At 43.3% G+C, this 24,658-nt stretch overlaps 1 protein-coding gene across 1 annotated transcript in view; it reads right to left on the reverse strand.

Moving 5' to 3' along the window:
- LOC121672835 (pleckstrin homology domain-containing family M member 3-like) overlaps positions 1 to 24,658 on the reverse strand; it is a 39,803-nt gene that overhangs the window by 9,235 nt on the left and 5,910 nt on the right. Inside the window, exons 3-5 of the mRNA XM_042045737.1 lie at positions 20,996 to 21,931; positions 7,970 to 8,115; positions 1,924 to 2,117 (exon numbers count right to left, since the gene is read on the reverse strand). Coding sequence (XP_041901671.1) covers positions 1,924 to 2,117; positions 7,970 to 8,115; positions 20,996 to 21,931 — 1,276 coding nt within the window. The remainder of the gene's footprint in view (positions 1 to 1,923; positions 2,118 to 7,969; positions 8,116 to 20,995; positions 21,932 to 24,658) is intronic.

Consider the following 24,658-nt stretch of genomic DNA (forward strand, 5'->3'; position numbering starts at 1 on the left):
TGATTAATGGTTATTCACATACTGAGGTGAAGACCAAGCAGAAAAAGAATGTTTTTAGAGCAGGACAGATAACTGGATTCTCTCTCCCAGTCTTTCAATTTTAATTAGGAAACAGTACTAAATTTAGGAATGCCATCTCACCATATTGTTTGAACTCCTCCCTTTCTTGCAACTCATCCCTGTGATGAGCCAAAGGAAAATTTAAATCACATATTTTCTTTGTTTACTTTTCAGCTGTGCTCTATAAAGTCATTACATTTATAGTGAACGTCTGCACACCGGGATACTAGATGAAGGCAGCAAAGCCCTCGGGAGCATTTTGAGCAAGGAATAAGCCCTTATAGGAAAAGGGCTTTTCCTTCTTCTCATCTCTGCAAACTTCTTAGGGGACATCTGAGGGAATAACTGAGCATCAAAGTCACCTCAACAGAGACTTCACAAACCAAGAAGCAGCTGGACTCTGAGGTGTGTACTGTACATTCCTTCAGTGGCTTTTGCACTTGTAGCAAGTCCTGCTGAACTGGAGATGCCTCCCTAGTACAAAACCAAACCCTTCTTGGGCTGGGGTCCTTCTCTCCACCACACAGCTTTAACTGGAGACAGTGTGAAGAAATTCTTAGATAAGAAAAGGGAGCATTTGGAGCACTGTTTCCCAGTTACTCCTGCTGCCATTTTGGGTGTTTCATTTTGACACAGGGACATTTCCTCTCTCCTCTCTGCTCCAAGAAAAGAACATGCTCACATTCCTGTGCTAATTTTCGTCCATTCTCTGTTCTGTCTATTTCCTCAGCACTTGTCATCTCTCCATTTTGGAGGCAGATTTTGGGTTGCTCCTCCTTTGTCCTGGTTTCTTCATTAACTCTTAATTTCCTGAGATTGCTGCCTTATTTGAACCTCCTCCTCCTGGCTTTCCCTTTTTTTTCCTCTAGTCAATTGATTGCTATGGTTAGGCCTCCTTTGAACTCTCTTCTTTTACTGTCTCACCCAAGTCCATTCAGTTCCTTGCTTCCTTCTATTTTAATAAGAGAATTCGTTTCTTCAATATTAATCAGAAAGCATCATTTCCTTTCTGCTATTTCTTCTGAACAACCTTCAAAAATCTTATTTTCCTTTTAGTTTTACCAAAGAGGATGGCATAGAAAAACAGCTCTGCAAGAAAACACCATCCTCTAGAATAAAGAAGCAACCATCCTAATTTTTAAAATGCTGTAAGCCGCCCTAGCAAATAATAAGATTTGAGCAGTAACACACAAACACATATTGCCAACTCACAGTGCGTCTGACGCAAGAACTCAGCAATGTTCTCCAAGGATACCTTGTTGTATCCTTCTCCTACTTGTTCTAGATGGCTCATCAAAGCAGTGACATAGGTTATGTACCAAACAGCAGACCAGCTCTGGCTGAGCAAGAGACCAGCATAAATCATATGTTGGCTCACCTGCCAGGGGACTACATCTGGCCTTTGCCTCTGGCTGAGGTCATATCACAGAGGAGGGCAGAAGTGCTGGAGAGGTGGTTGATTCTGCCCCTCTCATGCTTTGCCACACTGTGAGGTGTTTCAAAGGTCCCAGCAGTGGTTATCTCACTGTGATTCCATGGCAGGGGGTATGAGGTAGCACATTTGACTGAAAATACATACAGCCAGAAAGCCTGAGGAGGAGTAAAAGATGCTCACCACAATGTGTGACCCCCCCCAGGGCTTACAGCTGTCAAGAACAACTTCAGACGTTCAGACTCGATAAAATAATTTTCTTTGGCAGAAGATAACCCAGCTGCCCAGGGAAGTCAGCTACAAGCACATCATCTTTCTAAATGGGTAATGCCTTCAGAACCAGAGTGTGAGGAAAAACAAAACAGGCAGTAGGAGAAGCAACACAGCAGGCAAGCTCCATCCTTGTGCTGTAGGTTGGCTGTGGTTCTTACCTTCTCCGCAGATCTTCAGCCACTGCTGCTCTGCAGCTGAACAAGTAGGCTCGCAGAGATTTTAGCTGCTGTCTCAGGCGGACAACAGTTGCCAGAGGTTCAACATGCTTGTACAACATGGGGTTTTCCTGCTGGATATCAATTAATGGCTCCTCATAAACATATTCCAGGAACTCTTTGGCTTGCTTTGATACCTAAAAAATAAAGCAGTTTAGTTAGACTTTTCTCCCAACTCTTTTTAAGCAGATCTCCTCCTCTGTGATTCTATGCATCTGAAAACTTAACTCTGTTACCAATTACAAATGGAGACAGAGTTGAGAGAGATCCAACTCTCTCTGCTTATAGACAAGTCAAACTTCATCAAGCCCTTCAAAACTGCATGGCTACTTACTTACCCAAAGTACAATGATATCTGCAATCACATATGCTTTTGCTGCAGAGTAACATAGCTTACTAGATTTTTTTAAGTCTAAAATCTGAATAACCAGTTTTTTTCTGTTTGTTCACTGCTTTCTTTTCGGCAAAAAGCAAGTTGTTGTGCTTTTTAAAATACAGATAGATAAAATCAAATCTTATTGGTATTACTCCTAAAGTTCCACCTGCAAGAAGTTTTTCATTATAGTGCCCTGTTTTATCTCCACCTGCAAAAAGCTACTGTAATCTTGATAAATGAATGGGATTCTTGTTCCATTAGAAAAGATACTCCTGTTCCTTAAGTGAAAAGGCCAAATTCCCTCTCATTCCTGATTTCTTCATTTTATCACAGCTGGAAAAGAGAAGATGGGATTACATGAAATGAGCTGCAAATCACCTGAAACTGTGCTACAGAAATACCATTGGTTCCACGATTCAATTAGTCCTCCTGGATCTCTAAGTCAATGTTTACACTGAGACAAGGGAGGGATGAGTTAGGCTAACAAAAGTAGAAAGGGCACACACACACCACAGCCTCTTGAGATTTAGGAAGCTATTTCCCTTCTGGTGCTGTAGGTAAGAACAATACACATCCTTATAAATAGCACCACTTCCAAAACCAGCACGAGTAACTAGCTACTGACAGGGTAAGCTAGCCTCAGATGTAGCCTTTTCACAATAAATAATAAAAATCTAAGAGATAATGCCAAGGCCGGCCTTCCCACCAATAACTACACAGATAACAAGATGCGCAATTTTAAATACAGGAGACCGTAACTCCACAGGTTTCCTAGGCCCTGAAGCTGTATTAAATATCCCACCTATTTATGTTAAACACCACACTATTTTATTTTTTTTTTAATATCAGGCATGTATAAGGAACTGTGCCATATGAGTGGAATCAGAGGTAACATAGCAACACAAGCACCTCAGATTTTTGTAGAACAAAATTCTATGAACTCCAAACTTACCAAGTTTTTTAACACTAGCAATGTTGATATTTTATTATGCTTACTGAAGTGCATTAAAAAACTGCAGTTAAACAACCTGCTTTTACAATCATTAACCATCTGACTGCAATATCTCAGCAATCCCCTGACAACTTCCATATCTACAGTAATTATTAGTCCTCTTCCACCAATTAGCAAATTAAGGCATGTATTCCATGATTCCCTAGGAGGTATGTGAATGCTTGGCACAGTGACCAGCTCCTCCCACCAGGAGGACCAGGTGCTCAGTGCTGTCTTTCTATCTCCTTGCTTTAAGCCTCTGTTGAAGTGATGGGCTCCTCATCCACCTGCCCTACTGTCTTGGGAACTGGAGGGTGGTTCATGTCCAAATACAACACTCACACCTGTGCACACCTGCACCCTGTGTTGGGCATCTCTCCTGAGGCATTAAGAGCACAGAGACAAAGAGATGCCACAATTGAGGTCCCCTGAGTGACTCTGCCATAGGTGTGCACTATGGTGACCAAGTATTACTGTGCAGCACTGGTGCTGCATGGTCTGAATGCAGCCTTTGAGGAGAGAGGAGCAAAGCACACCTTTCCCTCTCCTTGCCAATAAAATGCACCCATGGAGTGCTGATTGTAGGAAAAGTAGCTTTCCCCAGCATCACTGACTGACAGATAGGTGTCAGTCCATTCTGCATGGCTGACACGGGCCCACGCATCTTTTAAAACATTAACTAACATTGCCAAACAGCAATGTTACGAGAGGTTGAAACACAGTCTTAAAATGGGAAGGGTCAGGCAGTCACAGTAATTCAGTATTTTAGTATACATCCTAGCATACCCACAGTCCCCCATCTTTACCTGGGCAGTAAAACAATCCTTTTAAATCAGTGAGGACGAGTGAGAAGATGCAAAGCGCAACAGGGTTTTAGCTTTAAATGTCATACAAGGATGGATGCTAACATTTCCAGACCTTTCCTTTCTAGAGCCTGCAAACTTATAGTTCAAAATTCAATTTACCAGAAGCCAGCTTCTCTTGAAACCTTCTGGCATAGGGAATTCATTTCCTACTGTGCCTGTCTGGCATTTTGTGCAGGGTGAAAGCCACCTGAACCAAATGGCAATACTTAGGGGGCTTTGTGTGCAAACAGGGAAAACACTTGGCCTAAGCAAAAGGCAGAAAGGGTGTTCACAAGACTGCCTCTTTTCCCTTCACACAAACACATAAAAAACACAAATATGAAAACAGTAGGAGACACAGGCAAAAAAGTGAACCTGGGGACTGAGCTGCTGCTTTGGTTCTGACAGAAGAAATATGTCTAAATGCCAAGTCCTTTCAAAGAGCTTCTACTGCAGCCAAGAGGATTTCTCTTTTCCTACCCATGTGCTACTAGATGTTAAGTACATTTTTGTTTTTCAAGACCCTGGGTATGGGAAGAGACAGCTCTAGAGATGTTTATTGTTTCTGTTTTTCATGACCTGTCGTGATAAAAGCAGACAAGAACCTCTCAATTTCCAAACTTACTTAATTGATGTAAGAGCTTATTCTATAGCTGCTGCTCAAATGTTGAGCTCATGAAACATAAAAAGAGAAACATGCCCAGTTACACTATAAAAGCTCATGACCTACAGTACCTTTTGGTGCTTGCTTTGCCAGAAACAGATAGGACAGACCCCAGAAACTGTGGAGGTGAGGAATAGGCAGCTGTGGAAAGGAGCACAGGTTTGCAAACCCTTCATTCAATTTTGTTTCCAATTTGGTGGATCGACAGACACATTTCAGACTGTGTAAAACAAAGAAGCTTTTGAATCCTGGAGCCCTCTTAAAGTTCTGACCATCAAATGTCGTATGTGCTTATTTCCTGCAGGACCTCTTTGGGGTGTGCAGCCAGAAGCAGCCAGGAGTGCAGCCAGGAGCATGTGCCCCTCTGCAGAAGCTCCACTTTAAGGCAGTGCTGTGCTACCTACAAGGGTTTATCTTCATTTTGGGATGCTGCTGCACAGCTTTGCGTGGACACACTGGCCAGTTGTGGGAGGGGAAATGCTGACAAATTAAGTGATTTTCCTTTAAAAGTAAGCCAAAAGAAAATTACTACCAAGACTATCTCAAGGAAGTGAGACAACATATCTGTCTTTGCCGAATCATAGAATCGTTTGAGTTGGAAGGGACCTTAAAGATCTTCTAATTCCAACCCCCCGCCATAGGGAAGGGACACCTTCCACCAGAACAGGTTACTCAGAGCTCCATCCAACCTGGCCTTGAACTCTTCCATTGATGGGAGAGTCCACAGCCCCTCTGAGCAATCTGTTCAAGTGCCTCATCACTCTTAAAGCAAAGAATTTTTTCCTAGTACCTCATCTAATCCTACCCTACTTCAGGTTAAGGCCATTCTCCCTTGTCCTATCACTCCTTGCCCTTGTGAAAAGTCCCTCTCCAGAACTTTTGTAGCCCCCTTTAGGTACTGGAAGGTGCTATAAGGTCTCCCTGGAGCCTTCTTTCCTCCAGGCTGAACAACCCCAACCCTCTCGGCCTGTCTTCACAGCAGAGGTGCTCCAGCATTCTGAGCATCATTGTGACCTCCTTTAGCCTCACTCCAACAGGTCCACATCTTCCTTCTGCTGGGGACCAGCTCTGAGTCAAGGTGGACAACAGGGACCAGTTGCTGTCCAGCTCTGGAGCTGGACACAGTATTTCAGGTGGGGTCTTACAAAACCCAGTCCTTCTCCCCAGGGCTAGGTCTCAATCCATTCTCTGCCCAGCTTGTACTTGTGCTTGGGATTGCACATTTGATCAACACACTACAAAGGAAGCACGCAGTTTCATTACAACTGTTAAGTGCAGAAGCCAGCATTAAGCTGACTTTTAGACTTTGCAAAATAAATAAACAAACACAAAACCTTATCTCTAACTGGAGAAAGGAGATGGCAATGTGAAAATGTATTCAAATATACATATACACTTTATCTAAGAAAAGCAGTGCTTAGTTCCCAGGGAGATATAGCATGGACAGAAATAAAAGCACACTTATGCAGAACTGAAGAGAAAAGGGAAGCCCCCAAGAAAATGACTTGTGATTTTAATGCTATACATGTATGGGATGGAGTAGAGGAGATCCAACCAGTGATCTCAGTTCAGTTGTCACATTGCCACTGTGGTAGATAATGTCCTCTTCACCTTCCTTCCCTGCCTTAATTCCTGCTCTAATAGTTGGGGATGATGTGTTTTCCTACCTGAGGGGTTGTGTTCCTTTCTTAAACACACCTCTCTCAGGACTTTGGCACAAAGACTGGTAAAGCAGCTGCACAGAATTTGCTTGTGTTTCCAAGCCACCTCATACCTGTTCTGTCTACAAAAACTGGAAAACGAAATTTCTCACTATTACAGTGAGATGACAGTAAATGAGGTTTTCAATGAATGCTTAAGCTTTAACGTCCTGTTTCTTTTTGTGCCTCAGCTGCCAATACCACAGGAAACAGACTAGAGCATAGTTTTTATGCTGCAGGTTTAGAAAAAAACCCAGTTAGTTTTCTTGGCAGTATTACTGACAGCTTGATATGAGATCTTTGCCTTACCATCCATTAGCCCCATATCAGGTCCACCTATACTACCATGTGCTAGCAAGTTTAGTCCTTGCTAAAAGCATCCAGAGAAAGAACTTTTAAATATTGGGAGGGCTTTTTGTCTCCACGCATTGCAGCTTTGCAACTTTGAAGAATCTTACATTTCACAGCGCAAGACTATCATTTTCCTGATGGCAGGCTCTGGCCACCTTTTAATAATCTCCCCATCTGACAAATTTTCTTCAAGAGACCTGCTTTTCCTCTAATAGGGCATTTACTGGTTATTTTTTCCTTTTCAAATAGCACATAATAATAATATTCGCAGACACAAAACATCAAACAACCTCCCCTAACAGTGGCTGCTAGGTCTGAAGCTCTAACATGGTCTGGATTCCTTATGAGTTTGTTATTCTTCCAGCATATACTGCCTGAGATGGCAAAACAACACTGTTACTGTGTTTGCTGGTATAATGCTTTGAGGCATGTAATCAGTGCCCCTATCTAGCAAGCAAGCACCACGGCAGCAGCAAATAGCAGATTACAAAACTTTTAGAAAAGCTCTTGTGTGGCAAGTGAACAACCGTAGAATTTTCTCATTATGTTACTTTCTGTCTGGTTCAATCAAGTGCTACAGCAATGTCCTTCTAGTGTCCTGAAAATGTTCATGCCAAGAGACAGGACAGACTGGGCCTCACAAATACTGCATTTGGTAGGCCAGTTTCCTATGGGCATTTCCACAATTTAGCATCCATCACTAAGCAGTGCCAATCCTTAGTCCCTGGTGGTCATGAAACAGGTACTCCTCGAGGGCCCAATAACTGCAAGGATAGGGGCTAAAAGAGAGTTTGTTGTGTGCTACCTCTCCCTGTCTCTTGAACAGCCAGAGAAGCAATGATGAAAAAGATGCCACCAAGAAGGAGCATGGCTGCTGCTGTGAAGGAACACCTTAGGCCTGGCCAAGGAAACTGTGATGAAAACATGTCTTGAGTGTGGCTCATTTTGACAAGAGGGACAAAGATGACAGTATTAGCAGTCAATGCCTGCAACCTTTGAGCTGTTGTGTTTCTATCAGCAATTCAGTTCACTTGCTAGCAATCCAACCTGGAGGAAGATTACCTTGTATTTGGAAGTGTCCCAGTTATGAACCAGCCGTGCAGGGATAAGGAAGTTGTCATCCACATGGCAGCTGCTGCAATAGTACCATCCACTGTAGCCACACACCTTGGCTTTCCCATTGGACAAACCTATGGAGCGCTGACAGCCTAGAGGAAAGAGAGGGGGGAAAAGTCTGGGTTTGTACATCAAGCCAGAGATACACATTCAGGATGGAGTCAGAAGAGTATTCCTCCATCTGAGGACCTTTTAATATTTTATTTATTTTACCTAAGAGACATTTCTCATTCCATAAAAAATAGAAATAAATATCAGTATTCTTGGACTAGTGCTGAAAAAGCACATGATAACTTGGGCATCTGTGACAAAGAGTTCAGACAGCAGTCAAAAGATACTTAGCACTTCTCAAGAAACAAAGGCAGAAGACTTGCTTGTGAGACACTGAGCATTTAAAAGCCATGGCCATCTGAAAACCATGGCCTGAAGCTTAGACAGACCACATTCTACAGTAGCTCTCTTCCAGAGAGCTCCCATTTGCCCCACAACAGAATGGGCCAACACTGCCCTCCTGCAGGAGTGCAAGCCAGCTCCCGCTGACAGCCAGAAGGGATGCTGACTTGGCAGGTAAGACTCAGCCACAGAATTAGCACAGCCAAGGCAAACCACAGTCAGATCATGAATAATAACTGAGCAACAGTCACACTGAGAATGAGTAGTTCTTGACTAGCAGTAGTGACACAGCTCAATTTCCAGCAGGGTTTTTTTTCTTACGATTGCATCACTCTGTGTCTTACAAGATCTGAGGTCTGCCTAATACTTTTTTCACAGCTAGATCCCCTGCCTCTTCCCATACCTTCTTGTGTGGAGTCTCTGGGGTAAAACAATGTATTCAAAAGCTGCTGCTTTACTTGGAAAGAACTTATGTAAAGTTCTCCTTCACCTGATCACCTGTTTTCACAAAACACATAAAAACTCAATGTACTTGACACTTCTTTCTTCCAATAGTGACTAAAATAAGCCAAAAGGTTAATATAATATTAGAGTGGATGGCTGAAGACAGACAGCACAGTCACATTAAACAATCTGCTCAGGAAGTGAGGCTAAAAATGTTTGGGTAAGACACATCAAGATGTCTGCGGTTGTTAACAACACCTCTAGACACAGCACACATGATGGTATTTCTGCTTTTCCTTCAAATGCCAGTGTCCCCATATGACATTTATAGTTTCAGCCACAACACCAGAGCTCCACTCTGGCATGTGCTGTATGCTCAGATGGTCTCTGCTGCAGCTGGTTAGAAATGCTGAGTAGCAGAATCCTTGTACATCGCTTTTGCAGTAAAAGCATTGGTTAAACAGAGATTTTCAAGCAGAAGTCAAATGACCGATTGCTTTTGCCAATATAACTAATTTCATTTAGAGTAATTATGTGACTTCTCCAGCTGAAGGCATCTTTTCCCCCCAGTAGAAGTTACACTGATTCAAGGAAAGATTGCAGGTCAGCTACTCTAGGCATAAATTGAGCTGCTCCTCCCCCACATCAACTGATGTCACCATGACCCCCTCTGCTCTAAAAATCATTAGAAAACTTAACCAACACAGTTAGCTCACTTCTTCCTCTTCCACACTCCAGAGCCAGTTGGCCACTGATTCTCTGCAATACACACCACCAAGTGAATCAGTATGGGATATGTCCTGTTTCCATCTCTCTCTTCCCCCACCCATTTTTTTTTTTTAAGAAAGGACATGCAGTTTCTTACAAAAAGCAAATATGTAAACAGGTCAGTTGATAAAAGAAATAATTATGTTCATGTCTCCTCCTTTACCCTTCATAAGACCAAAGCATAAGTATTAACACATATCTCTAGTATAACTTAATATACATAATGAAAAAATGCAATCTCACCTAATAATCAAACAGAAACCCCAAATATTATGACAGTAAACTATTATAATTGCAGAAATAATTTTGTATGGTAAATATTAGCAGTGTTTTTTGCAAACCAGTACATTTGAGGCAGAAAAAAATCAGGCATCCTTTTTATAAGGGTAAAATAAATTCAAGTAATTCAGCAGTATGTTACAAAAAAAATTACCTATGACTGTGGCTTGGGATCAGAACTTGGAAACCAAAAACTTCATCTTTCCCTCATGGCAAAGCATGCATTCTCCTATCTTTTCTCTCATGTTCTTTTCTTAATAAAAGCAGTTTTCTCAGTGGTCACTTGAGGGTATCCATGGAGCAGTCCTGCTCCCCTGTGCTGTTATGGATGGAATCAGCTGGCACACCTGGTAGTAAGCCCCATATTAGTGCTATGTAGTGCATACAGATTTTTTTTTCCCCCATCTTTTTACATGCATTCATACAGAAAGGTGAAGGTTTAGAGCAATTGATGAGACACGAAATACCAGTCCTGTCTGTCTGACATGACATTCACCTGACTAGCAGCCCTGTAAGATGCTTGCAGAAGGTACTCACACTGTTTCTAGGGAGCCCATGATTTTTATAGCACAACAGAGGTAGATCTTTCCCCTCTGTAACAGAAATAGAGAAGTATGCCCACTCCTCTCCTCATGGAGGAAGATGAAGAAATCTAAGAAGGAGGGCATTCCCCTTTCCCAAACCAAATGGGAACAAGACCTCAGAAAGCATGTTTGCGCTAGCCATACCTCAGCACAGCACGTTCTTCTGTGCCAGCCTTGCTAGAAGAAGTGGAAGGTCTGTACCATTCTCCTTACTAGCTGTCTCTGAATTTCCCGTCATTGAAAAACACTGAAGCATCTGTCTGTACACAGCTCCAACCTGAGCCTTCATTACATACAGCCATTAACTCTCCTTGGATGAAACAGACTACCAAATGTCATATATTTTCTAGCTCAGTGTGTCTGGACCAGTTGACAAAGTACTAGTGGTAAAGCTGTGTCTGAATGCAAATAGTCTCTCAACTCTATGTCATTGAAACTTATAAACATTCCCTACTAGCCAAAACTTACTTGTCTGGGGATGAGGATGGGACAGGACACACTGATTTCACCTAACTAGCACCGTACATCCCCTACCACTCCACTGGCTGCTACTTTGTCATAATGCCCTAACTCCTCTCTGTTAGCTTATTCTTGCCTTCAGTCTAAAGTCCAATTAGAACTGCCAAAATTTTAAATTAAAACCACTCACCACTTTAAGGCCTAATTTCTTGCAGCCTCCTAGAGCCAGAAACTCATTCCAGTCCATGGAGAGAATTTTCTCCAGAGAGGAGTGACAAAGCACAGAAATGCTGGGGGCTTCCCTCCTCTTCCCTATGTCGAGCCCATAAGACCTGAAGTTCTCTGGGGTGAGGAGAGTCTCAGCAAGCAATCTTGGATGCCCTTCATCTTCAGGAAGGGTGGTTCTATGAAGAGGAGGAAGTGGAAGAAATTCCTACCCAAGCAGGATGCATTGCTTCCTCCCTTGTTACAACCCTTTCCTGAGCCCATATTTGTTTCCTTGTTCCTCTTTAGACCTAGTATTTTTCATTCCTCTTCATATCCTCAAGAAAACGTGTTCTGCAAAGCTACATACCAGTTGTGTAGCTGGCATTTGTTAGATGATAATGTGGCGCTGGCATCCACCTTACATTTTCCCCTACTTTACAAGCTTTGCTGTTTGAAAATCACCATCTTTTCCATTCCTCTCTGTTGTGATTCATAATGATGGCTATTTCTACAACCCTTTCAAATCAAGTTATCAAAGCACTGATTTTCTTTGATGTTATGCAGTTCAAAGTGATGTAGTGTGACAAACATATTTCCGTGGCATAGACCACTTATGCTACTTTGTTTTTTAAGACGGAAAAAAATAGATCAAGAATGAGAGAGAAAAAAGAGGAAGAAGGAATAGCCATTGGCTTAATGGCCTTGGAAATCCTGCACCTGGGCATTCAGGTACATAAACTTGCCATGATGTTTATAAGAAGCAAAGCTAGGACTGATTCCTGGCTTTAAAGTCTGGAGCACCTCTCCCAGCAGGACAATCAGATGTAGCTGACCACCTCAGAGATTGATTAACACAATTCAAAAAATAGCTTAGGGTTTGGGAAGGGACCATGTTTGCAGAGAAAACACTTATTTGCCTGTATAACTAGAGAAAGCACCTTCCACAGGATGGGAGAAAAAAGCAGCACAGCTTTCACCAAACCTCTCTCACCTATTCCTAATGCTCACACAGAATATTATCTATGTAACATCTGTACAAAGGTCTGGCAAACCCAGAGCCTAATGAAAAGAGAATACCACAGTATTTGCTAGCACCTAAAATCATCCCTCCCTAAAGAATGTTACAGAGCAAGCTACAGAGGGAAGAAGCACAGCTGTAAGGTATACTGTTAGCAAAGAGGGAAGGAATCATCCCAAACCTTTCATCACGGAAAATACAACAAAAACAGCCTTGGAATCAAGGAAAGAAAATAGGGGTTAGAAAAATAGCAGCAAGAAAGTGCTGTTGGGCACAGATGAATCTCTCTCAACAACATGTCTGTGAGCAAAGCAGGAGTATCAACATCAAGAGGCTCATGTCCAAATGCAAAGACTTCAGGAAGAAAGTAGTACAGAAGGTGAGGTTAAAAAGTTGTAACAAAACTCCCTCCTTGACTTAAGGTGGTGGTCTAGTATGGAGGAGGAATCCAAGACATCTGAACACAATTCCTCTTCTGTGAAGCACAGAAAACACCACTTTCAGGTTGCTGCATACTCTTGTGGTCAAGGAAGACATACACAACTATCCTTTTTATCCAGATACCTTTCTCTTTAATCTCCAGCAAGAAAAGACTGGAGTAGCTCCACAGTGAAACAGAGAAAGTAGAAGACCAAATTAGAATCAAGTACACAACTGTTTTCCTTATTCAGTAAGCTTCTTTGCTCAGTATCAGGAAAAAGCAAGTCCCTTGTGACTGTGTGCCATAGTTAAATCTGTGACAGGTTAGCTTAGAAGCTAATTCATTTAGAAACAACATACAATACAAAGAAAATGCTTCACAGACTTCAAAAGGCTTTCAGTTTGATAAAGGCATAAAGCAGAAGGAGCACAGCAACAAATTTTCAATGTTAGATCAGCCATACAACATTGCTCTATCACCTCAGCACAAACAGAAATAAGGTGAGAATTACTTCAGTTGCTTACCTTTATTCCTGCGCACCTATTCCAATTCACTCCACCATGGGAAAACTCAAACTCACAAGGAAGACACACCAACAATCCAGCTTAGCTCTCTCTTATGCCTACCCAGGTTTGACTTTGCATTACACTTTGTCCTTTTCCCCACCACTACTTTCCAGAGCAATTTTATTTCAAGTAAGTAATTAAAAACTTATAAACCTCCAAGCAAAGTCTGACACTACTCACCTTGCCTACATTTTTTGTGAGCTTCTTATGAACTTTAAAAAAAGACAATAAAACCGTAACAGATTAAAGTAAAAGAAATTTCTGTGCTGCAACCATGTGGGTTTGACCCGATCAAGTTATAATTACCTAAGCAACATATAAAACCCATATCATGTCAGCAGTGTACAGATTCCACTTTAATTATAAACTAGATCAGCTTCTCCAGAAATAAGGAAGGGTTCACACATCCCCAGTTGACTCCAAAGGGTGGCCCAACTGTTCCAAGTCAATGGAAAACTCGATTATCAGCTATAGGTCAGGGCTAAGTGCTAAAACAACAGATTTTCCGTCTTCCTTAGCACCATTTGAAGGTACAATGCATAGGCCTGTCCTTCCTGTCTTACACATTACAGCTCAGCTGACTTAGCCTACCAGTGTAGGCTTGATGGCTCTGAGCTGGGGAGACTGGACACTCCAGACAGTGACCTACCCCTCCCTACTGGAGATGTCTCACAGGTACCCAGCTTCAGAACAGCTCTTCAAGGCACATGAGATGAATTCTTCTGTAGGCACTCAGGCTTTCTTCCAATCAGCAAAGATTGGACTGTTGTAGCCATCCAATATTTAGATGGCTGGGGGTAGGTGAAGTGAGTAACACCCTTTACATCAGTCATGCTGAATGCACAGAGCGGTGACTTTCTCTAAGAATATGAACAATCAAGAAAAAAATCCCCATGTTGGAAACAAGTCAGGTGATAGCATATACATATGGGTGCATACACAACATTCTGCATGCCTGTATTGTACATGTCCTTTGTAGAAAGACAGCATACAGGCATGCTGCAGCTTACACAGCCAAATTCTGCCTTCCCAGTAAAACTAATAGTAGTTAAGCCTGCAAATATAACACCAAAACTTAAAGGTCAAAGTGTAAGCTTGAATTTCACATGTAACAGTCAAGAATAACATTTCATCAATAAATGAGAACCAAAAATCCTAGTTGTGTCAAATGACAAGCAACAAAACTATACATTTGGAAACTAGTTTTTTTATGTGCTTGGATTTCCCCATTTGAGTTTCATCAGAAGATAGGTTCTTTTACCTTTAGTGTCAAATTCTAAGAGGTGGCAAAGCTATATTACTCCCAGAGAACATGCTCTGAGGAAATTCCAAACAACTTTGAAGACATGCTTTACACATAAGCGATTGTTTGCAACCCTTTTAACACATGGCCAGTTTGCATTCTCCTATTGCACATTCTCAAATCCTTTCCCTGCATTCCCAGGACAACAGTGCTGAGGAATAACACCATACACCTCAAACTAATCTGGTATTCTTTTCCCCCATGCCCTTAGAGGATTATTCTCTGCAGTATCTGGTGCTTTGCTGAGACTCTCAAGTGCTGCCCAACGGAAGGAAATGGGATCTACCATGGAATGACTTATTGGTAGATTCAGTAATTCACCAGCTCTTTAGTCAGGAATGGGAAATGAACACACTCCCTGGGCCGGCTCTTGAAGTCTGCCTGCCAGCTGGAAGTAAGGAGATAATGTAAGCAAAATTAATAATGGCATTCCCATTTGTACAGTGGAGTACATTCATGCTTGGTTCTACATATTGAGAAGGTAGACCAGAGAACAGAGCAAAGAGCAGGCCAGTCATTTGTGTGATTAGAACAAACACTGGTGCCAGCACCCTCAGCCAGGTCATTTAGCGAAACGAGTCTCTACTTAACCCAGTTTTCATTTCTGTTCTGCAGTTAGTTTGAAGACCACTTACCCCTGCACTGCTCCCTCAATGACTTACACTGCAGGCCACCTGGTTCACCAAGTTTCATTTATTTGATACAGCATTAACATACCTAGAAATAACCAGCTCTGTTTCTGTTTGAACATACAGCTGGGTTTGTATCTCCTTTTAACACAAGGAACAACTGTGCAGTAAGCGTGGTTACATATTTTTGCCAATGCTATTTGGCCGAATTTCTTCTTCGTCACGCATCACTACCACTGCACTGCCCTGGGCATATGAATGATCCCATTTTACACAGCACAGGTATCAGAGACTATAGATGTTGCAGAAGAACAAGAAGACTGAGAACCTAAACCCTTCCTACCAGGTGGCCTCTGGTTTGTTCTGTAATTTCTTTTACATTGCCCGATGCGATCCAAGAGCTTTGCAATAATACACTGCTTTGGCATGTGACAGAAGAGGGAGAGCCTTGCCAACACACACACAAATGCCCTAGTTTTGCAGCAGTGGACCCAAAAGCAGCCATTTTCCTTCAAGGCTGCACATCTGCAAGGACACTCTGATGCCAAGCAAATGCACAGTGCACATCACAGGATTTTTTCCAGAGCAGCATTAGGACGGGCTCCTGTGATGCTGGCTTCTGTAACGCCTCTGAGATTCACACATCTTTGCTACCTCTCTTCCTCTGTCAAATTTTGTTAGAACAGTCAAATAGATCCAAACTTTATGGGGCAAGAGTAAAATGTAGCAAACAGCATTGGAACATAAGCTTTGTTTTCTTAGGAAACCAAATTAACAGTCATGGCCCAAACCAACTTAGGAACCTTGTATAAACTGCAGCTGCAGGAAAGTATTGTGCAAATGCCTGTGGCTTTCTGGGAAGGCAAGGCCTTTAGTAGCAAAAGCTGGCTTGACTGATTTAAAAGATGCGAGCCCAACAAATAACGCTGTCCCTTGCACACAATTCATGAAGAACCTCTTGGTTCACCAGAGAACTGTGGGGGTGGTATATAAATGTTGGAGTTTTCAAGTTGGAAAAATATTTCCTTTTGTCCAGATGTAGCTTTTATCCATCTCAACAAAGGTGAGACTTGGACATTTAGACTCCCTGGTTTGGGCATTCTTTTCTTTGAACTCTATGCCAAAAGATCCCTCAAGAATAGTTTTGTACAATAAATGAACCAAAAAAATCCCCAGGCAACCAACAGCTCTTTGGGGGCAGTGGAACTCGTATCTAGGACCCACAAGCCAGGAAGAAACAAGGCATAGCCAAGAACAAACAGCCTATGCTTACAGTAGAGATGTGTTCACATCCAGCAGAACCGGGCTCACAACAGTACAATAAATTAGCACAAGAACCTACTGAACACCTGCAGAGTTGTTGATGGGGCAGATTAGAGCAAGGGGTCACCTACCCCCATACAGGCAGCAAAGGCTCCCTTCGAGCCTGCCAGGAGGAATATGTAGATTCATCAGCCAAGACAGTTGTATCAGCAGTTCCTCTTGCAGGACTGAGACAAAGAAGTCACTTAAACACCAGTCGATTGCGAAGTGCACATCAGGGCACAGAATAGGCACTGAACTGATCAAGCACTTATCTAAACTGCACTTCCAGGCAGCAGCAGGCCAACTCCAAACCGAATCCCATGAAGGAGAAAATCTCACTCTGTGAAGGTGCCAGCCAAATCCCAGGAGGGTGAAGGACCCAACTTCTACCAAAGATGACAGTTTTCACTGTCACTTCCTCTAGTCAAGCCATCCTAAAACTGCGCTGAAGAACTCGCCTTATCAGTGAAGATTAAATGGCCTCTGTGATCATAACTGATCACTGATAAACAGGTTTAATCAACTCAAGCATGTTCCGATCTTTTTCTGAAACAAGCTGTCATATGGCAAAGCACTGGGGCCCAGCAACCTCGTGTTTTGAAGCATGTAGGGCCACTGCAAATAAAGTGTTCGCTGCCACACAAATTCCAGTTGCCCTTGTTTGGAAACACTCCCCCCACTCCTCCCAAGAAGTCAGTGACCTTTTTTAAACGTGGTGTATTTTCCAAATACTAACTTAGACCATGGTTTTTTCTGCTCAGCTGGTTTGGAAATACCACTGCTAGCAGTGGAAGTTCTACTTTTAAATGAATAGAAACAGGGCATGAAAGTCACATACAAGACTAGAAGACCAAAGCCTTACATGAAGATACTTAAACAATAAAACCTTTACAGTACAAAACATTCCTAGGGGATTTTACAGTCTCAAATACAGGGAAGGTAAAAAGCTGCTAAAGCCTTGGAAGAAAGACATCAATTGAAATGAAACCAAGCACAAAACAAATACAGCACTTAGAAAAAGCACAATCCTAAAAGCCCTGGACAGGTGAGAACAATGGTTATTTGGGACTAAAAGGCGACAAGAGTGCTGAAAACCTTCCAAAGGACCTTAGGGAATTTTATTATTGTGCTGCATTTTCTAGGGTTTATCCTCTAGCATTTTTAATTCAGTGACATGCTACAAGTAAGTGTTGGGTGCAATGACAGGTCACTAAGCATTTGCTAAATTCAAGGATGCTTCTCAACTATCTGTATTTGAGAAGATTCAACTATAAGGTTTTTTGAGAATTTGAACAAAGTTGACATTACGCCTGACTATTTTGTTTTGTTTTTAAATCACATTTGCCAGCTTGCAAGCTATTAGGAAACACCTTCTTTTCACTGAGGGGGGGAAAAAAAAGCATTTTACTTTTACTGCAGTAGGGACCGATTCCAGACCAACAGGCCAAGCTAGAGCAGAGGTTGCATGAGCTGGGCATGTTGCACTGGGCTGTCCCCCAGCTACACACATGATCACAGACCTAGGTGCAGAATGATTCCTTGAAAGACAACAGCTCTCCACCTGCTGCTTCATTTGACAGGGCTTCGAGCACAGGAAATAGCACATTTACTAACCTTGGCTTCTCTGCATCTAGTGTTCAGCTCAGCCAGCCAAGTCATTGAAGCCCTAATAGCAGTATTTATTCTTCTGGCAAGTGAGGAGACATGGAGAAAGCGGGGAGGAAAAGACAGAAGGCACCCCAGAAGAGGAGCAAGGAAAGCCACACAGATAAATGAAAGGGTGCAGAGCACATTTTCCAGAAGGCAGAAATTCCCACATCCATTAGGACTTGCTGTCTAAGTAACAAGAGTTCCTGGCAGACACAACTGACTTCTCTGGAAAAAATGTTTGTTTTAATAAATGACATGGGGAAAGAAAATAAAAGGCAAAACAAAAGAGAGACATCAAAAGAACAGAAGCTATGCAAAAACAGGAGGCAAGGGCAAAGGCCATTTGTCCTCCCCATCTATGGAAAAGTGATGCCACATGACAAAGAAATAACGATAGTGAAGGGCACCTGGGGATATTTGCTCCTTACAGACCTCCAGGATAACTGCCTACCTTTCCCCAGAATCCTTTCTCTAAGCCAAAAATATAAATAATGGCCGCGAAAGTAAAAGCATTTATAAACCCCCTGCCTCTCCACTGCTAATCAGTGGCCTGATCATTCATTTTTTCAAATTACAACAGTAAAACAGAGTTAGAAATGTGGAGAAAAGCTTTTGTATCTGCTGATCAAGCAAGACAACTTTTTTCAAACTGCCCTTCTGACTCCAGTGTATCAACAGTTTGTCCTCCCTGCCCCATGACTACATCTGACGCCACCGCCCTGGCTTATATCACAAGTTGAAAAGTGCTAGTCAGACTCCAAGATAAACCTGTCAATAGCAAGGCACAGACATTCACATTCTTCCCTACCTGCTTGTGAATATCAGCTGTTTGGGAGCAATTCCTTGAAAAGCTTTTACTGAGGGAGAAAAGGAAAGGGGGATGCAGAGAGCATTTCAAACAGAAAAAAAACCCCAGGGGGGAACCCCACAAAGACTGCAAAGAGAAAATAAATTTTAAAAAGCCTGTCCCCATCAGGTCCTCCCAGCAACCTTCTTTATCAGAGGTTCATTGTCAATCAATTAGCCAAGGCAGCAGGGGTCTGTAGGAAGGGGGGTAGCTTGAGAGACAATGGTCTGCCCTGTTGTATTACTATTTAATCACTTTTCCTAAATAAATAAAGCAGCCCTGAGGTGCTGTCATGTCAAGGGAATTTATAACAAAAAACCCCTTCATTTTTCATTGGTCATTACTTTTCCTTCCCTCCCACCCCTGCAGGACTAGAGAGGGTTATTACTGTAGCCTTAAGTTCCATCTTTGTGTTGCTTGCCTTTGATTCCCACTCGGACCTTGCCACTTTCTGGCACTAATTTGTCAGGCTGAACAAAGGAGGGATTTGTACCTCCTGTAAGGTCTCAATTAGGAAAGGCTTCTGCTGTATTATGTGCCATTGGGACAGGACACAAAGACGGTAATTACAGGAATTTGCACTAAATGGCTGAAGAATTCACAGCAAAACTTTTCTTCCTCCCCCCCTCCTCATCTTTCTCCAAGCTTACCCCTCCCAGCAGCCCTGGGGAAAACCACTCTCAATGCCTGCAAGCCGTAATTACCAACAGCAGGCCCCTCAGGTTAAACAGCAGCCCATGCCCGGAACGGCACAACTGCCCGCAGGGAGCAAGGAACAAGGAAAAAGGCTCAGCTTGCTCGTGTGCCTCCTCAGCACAAACTTTTCTGAGCCAAACAAGTTTCCCCAGTTATAACTAATATTATTTATTTCTTTGCACCATGGTAACAGCTCCAAGTTCCAGCCGGCTCTAAGGGTCCCAGGAAGTGGCAAAGGATCTGCTCCCACAGTAAGTGCTGTGAATCCCCATCCTTGGGGACAGAGAATCCCAGTGACCAGCTTCCCACAGACCCTCCACAACTCACATTTCTCTGCACAAGAACATTTGTTCAGTTTGGCAGACTAAAGAGAGACCACAGGAGTACTGGGAATGCCTCAGGTGTATCAGGAAAAGACATCATGCAACTCTGGTCAGAGCACCTCATTTTTGCAGGGAATACACGAGTGAGTACAGATTGATCATCCCATGTTTGGGAGAGGGAACCCATCCTTTCCCAGAGAAAAGTCTGCTCCCATACTACATAAAGCAAGACTAAAACCTGCTGCACATTGGAGACATGTATACTTCGTTGCCATCCCAGGGCCTGATCCTATTTTAGAGGAGATAATTGAAAATATTCACTTGAAACTCTCTGGAACCTCAGTCAGAGAATGTAGCAAAATATAAAAAAATGACATCAAATCATACAAATGTGGCCAAGAACAGAGGCAAAGCCCAAATACTGTAACCAAAAACTGCAATGATGCCGACCTTCATGATGCCCCAGCTGCCATGCACTGTGAAGAGACAAGCAGGAACATGACCTGCAGGTGACTACCCAGAGAGCAACAAATCCAGCTTGCACCCACAGTAAATTTTGAGGGCAGTCCAGTACTTCTAGGGCCCAGGTCTCCCCTGGAAGGGATTCAGGCCAGCCAGCAGGTTCTGGGCCCACAAAGATACTCCCCTGAGTCATGTGTGGTTCCAGAGCAAAATGAGAACCCCACCCCAAAGCAGCATGGGGAGGAGGCAGGACCATCACAGCTCCCATAATACACGAGAAAAACTCTGCAAAAGAGCTGTTTCTGATTGAGCAGACAATTTCTAAGTGAGTGTAACTAAAGCACCTCTACAGTGTCCTGCATCAAGAAAACAGCTCAGCCACCCTGTAGGGCAGTCCTGGCCCATGTAGTGCTGTATGTGCAGGATCTAAGGTTTCAGCACTGCTCATCAAAACAGATGAACCTCTGAATATCCCACAGGTTTTTCTCCACATTTTACTACAGCCACGGTGAGAGGCAGGGAACAGCTGTGCTGCTAAAACACGCACATGCTCTTTCCAGTGATTTTCTTTTCCTGCAGAAGGGGTGTAGGTGCAGATGCTGCAGCCTGATTGCTCACCTGCACACTTGAAGCTCTGAACTGTGAGCCCTCTCTCTAGAGACAGTGTGGTCAGGATGCTCAGGAAGCTGGTGGTCACAGACTGGCGCTTGGTCTTTCTAAGATCATTTCCAAACGGCCGATCTCCAGGTTTGCTCCTAAGTGTAACCTGTGGGTTTTGAGTCAAGCTTCGAGTAGCATTGGCTGCTGCTTTCAGTGCCTCCATCCACTCCTGGGCCCTCTGACGGGTCTCTGCACGCAGGCGCAGCACATCTTGGGGAAAAATGACCTGAAAGCACGAGTCACAGCCATCCTGAGTATCTGTCTGGACCGACAGGCACACATCGACATTGTAGCTCAGCAGGGGATCTTCATCAAGCCTACCAGGTTGGAATGCCATGAGATAGGACCTGTTCAAGACAAAAGTAAACGCCTTCCAGTTATTCTGGACAGTTAACCTGTAAAGAGTCCCTGATTTGAGAATATTTTGGTACTCTTTAGTGTTTTCAGTCAAATTCATGGATAGGAAGAGCTCCATAGGCTTCTCTAATAATCCATTGGTTTGAGAAAGGTCACTGTTATTTTCAGGCTTTGGCACATTCTCCAGTTTCTCCTGCTGTCTTGTAAAAGCAGGCACAGAAGCACGCACCGCTTCCCAAAGTTTCTGTCCCCAATCCATAGTCTCCCACGAGGACTCTGCCTTCAGCTGTAGCTGTGAGCTGTCTGACAGGACAGTGTCCACCACCTTGGTTTCAATGCCACCAGTAACAGTGACCCTTTGAAAACGCATGAGTGGATACACTGTGGGAAGTGTCTGGTTGCCACTGCTGTCCAAGCAATACAGGTACAGTTTGTACTGGGAGAGCTCAGCGTAACAGGTTTGCCAGTAGCTGTCATTGTCTCTTCTAACTTCTAAGTATCCCTTCTTCAGAAGATTTGGGAACACTGTCTTGTGTTCTGGAGGAAACAAAATGAGAATATTACGATTAATTACTTCTTTTTAAGTTGTCTCAAATTACTGCATCATTCCAGCTTCTACATCTCTCCTACCCATACACAGCATATCTGAGGGTAGGATCACAGAGCCTTCATCTAATAGGTTACGATTATCAAACACAAGCACTGACTCTACATTTGAGCCACCGAGAACACAGCACTTTTTACCCAGAGGTACCAAAACACTTTACAAAAAGGGAACATAACAATTTTCCTGAGACATCCAGGACAACAGTGACAGAGCAACAAAACACTGTAAGTCTCCCAGAACCCAGTCCAGAAGTGGATAATACTATCAAGTAATCTATTGCCAGCTAAAATAGATTTTGACAGTGAGAAACACATACAAATTAAAATACCTTACCCTCTCTTTCCTGTTCCTTCCCAGGCTCAACTTCATGTTTTCACACACACCACCTCTGCCTCCCCCATCTTAAGTAGCTCAGAGGAAAAGGGAATAGTGGTATCTGGTCAGCTCCTCTCTGCTGCTCCTTCCTTTTCACACCTTTTCCCTGCAGGGGCTGCAGTCCTTCAGGTTAAACATGTCCCTGCACGAGCTCTCCATGGCCATAGTTCCTTCAGGAAATCTCCACACTCCACCATGGGATCCCACATGGGGCTGCAGGGAGATCCTGCTCCACCATGTTCTCCCCAGGGGCTGGAGCACTTTCTCATCCTCTGACCCTCAGCTGCTCTTGACACAGCTGTCAGTGCTGTGCCCTTTCTGAGATGTGCTCTGCCAAAGAGGCCCCACCTGTGGCTGATGGGCACAGCTGTGTCCTGTGGAGGGGCTGCTGGAACTGGCTGGAACAGCCCTGCTGCCAGCACTCAGGTACAGCACCTGGCACCTGGACGGACCCGGGGAATGCAGAACTGTGCCCAACACAGCAGCTTCTTACCACATTTCAACACGACCTGGGACCACAACATTTTGTGCAGCGCTGTTTACTCCGGAGTTTTGCTGATTTATGAGAATCAGGTCAGGAGTAGCAGACACAACCAAAACTGAAAAGTAAGAGGCTGCCCAGAGAGATTCAAACACACACACCCAAGCATCTCAGCATTTCAGGTACTTTGGAGCAGACCCTTTCACAAACCCCAGCTCAAGGCAAAGTCATGGGGAATTTCTTCATCCACAGAAAACCAACCATACACAAGTTACTCCAGGCACTAAAGTGATGCAAATTTAGAAGGAATTATCTAAAGCATTTCTGAATTTAAAAAAAGGTTTCCATGCAAAATTTGTTCCAATCTGGTTTGCACCACCTCAGCCACCACATGCAAGTATCATATTTTCATCTTGGGCTAGTTATGTGGCTCTATGCAATTTCTGTTGGTCCCTGCATAAATCCAGAGGCATTCACTGTCACACTGGAGTACCAACTGTAACACTTGGCACCCCAAAACAACCCAGGCCTGAGGAACAAACTCTTACTCCCATCTGAGCTCTACTTCACCTTTCCAGTAACGGTACCTGTGATGCGTCTTGACTTACAGTGACAGAATTAGCAGACACAAGTAAAGGGCACTGCCTCCGATTGTCCATCTCCCTTAGAGTCTGCTATTCCTGGCACAACAGCAAGGTAGCCACCTGGAAACAGCTCCTCATCCACTCCCCAGCATAATTAGGTCACAACAAAATCAGCATCAATTGACCTTAACACACAGCATTACAGACCACAGCAACACAAGAGCTGTTCTACTCGAGATTTCTGCCCTGGGGCTGACAGCCTTTGAAACAGGGATAGCTGGAGGCATAAAACATTTTCAGCATCTCAGTTTAACCAGTTACACTCATGTTAACAGGCCACGCCCTAACAAGCTTTAGACACCATCTCTGAGTATACTGAGGATGTCTTCAACACAGAGCTAAGAGAACAGAAACATCTAGACTGGATGAAGCTTGGAAACAAAACCAGGTTGGAAACTACCATCCCCATCCGTACTGGGCTTCCCAGCTAATACAGCCAAGATTGCTGACCAAACTGCTCTCACCACTGCTGGCTAAGGGGTGAGTCTGTCTGTCCTCCTGGAGCACAAGCAGAGTCAGGGACTCTTGACAATTTGAGGAACTTAGTTACTGTCCAGGGGCTTCTGATACCAACTGGTACAACCCTGGACTGTAACCTTCATTCTAAGAAGATGCTCCTGCCCTTGGCTGGAAGTACTCCTGTAGCTAATTCTGTTTCCTCTATGGGCAGGAGAAAGAATCAGAATAGCAGCAGTGTAAAGGCTTTTGCCAGTTCTTCAGCAAAGACCAACTTTGAAGGATTTAAAAGGATTAAGTAGACAAGCTCCAGTTAAACTTAATGAACATACGTGAAAAGTAATTGTTTGATATACTTAATGTCAGTATGGAAATCTCATGGGGGTTAAAAATGGGGGAAGGATGCTACCTTGCAGCCACACTAACGAAAAGGAGGCACTTAGGTTTCACTTTGACAGCTCAGCCTCAGCTTCCCCATTCACCCAAATACTCAGAATGGAGCCTGGTTTTAACACCATTCTCAAAGCACTCCATCTACAAAGATTTCCTGCAGATATGGTTAAAACCATAACAAAAATTTTTTAAATCGCTACTTTGGCACTAGGTCTAAAAAGGTCAGTATAACTACACCTTGCATATCAATAAACTACTTGAGAGTATTTCAGCTAAATACGAAAACTGGAAGACTAATCTATAACCCA

This window comes from Corvus kubaryi, unplaced genomic scaffold, assembly GCF_017639235.1.
Source record: "Corvus kubaryi isolate FWS band 111438036 unplaced genomic scaffold, C.kubaryi_AGA036_p1.0 64998, whole genome shotgun sequence".
Classification (NCBI taxonomy): domain Eukaryota; kingdom Metazoa; phylum Chordata; class Aves; order Passeriformes; family Corvidae; genus Corvus; species Corvus kubaryi.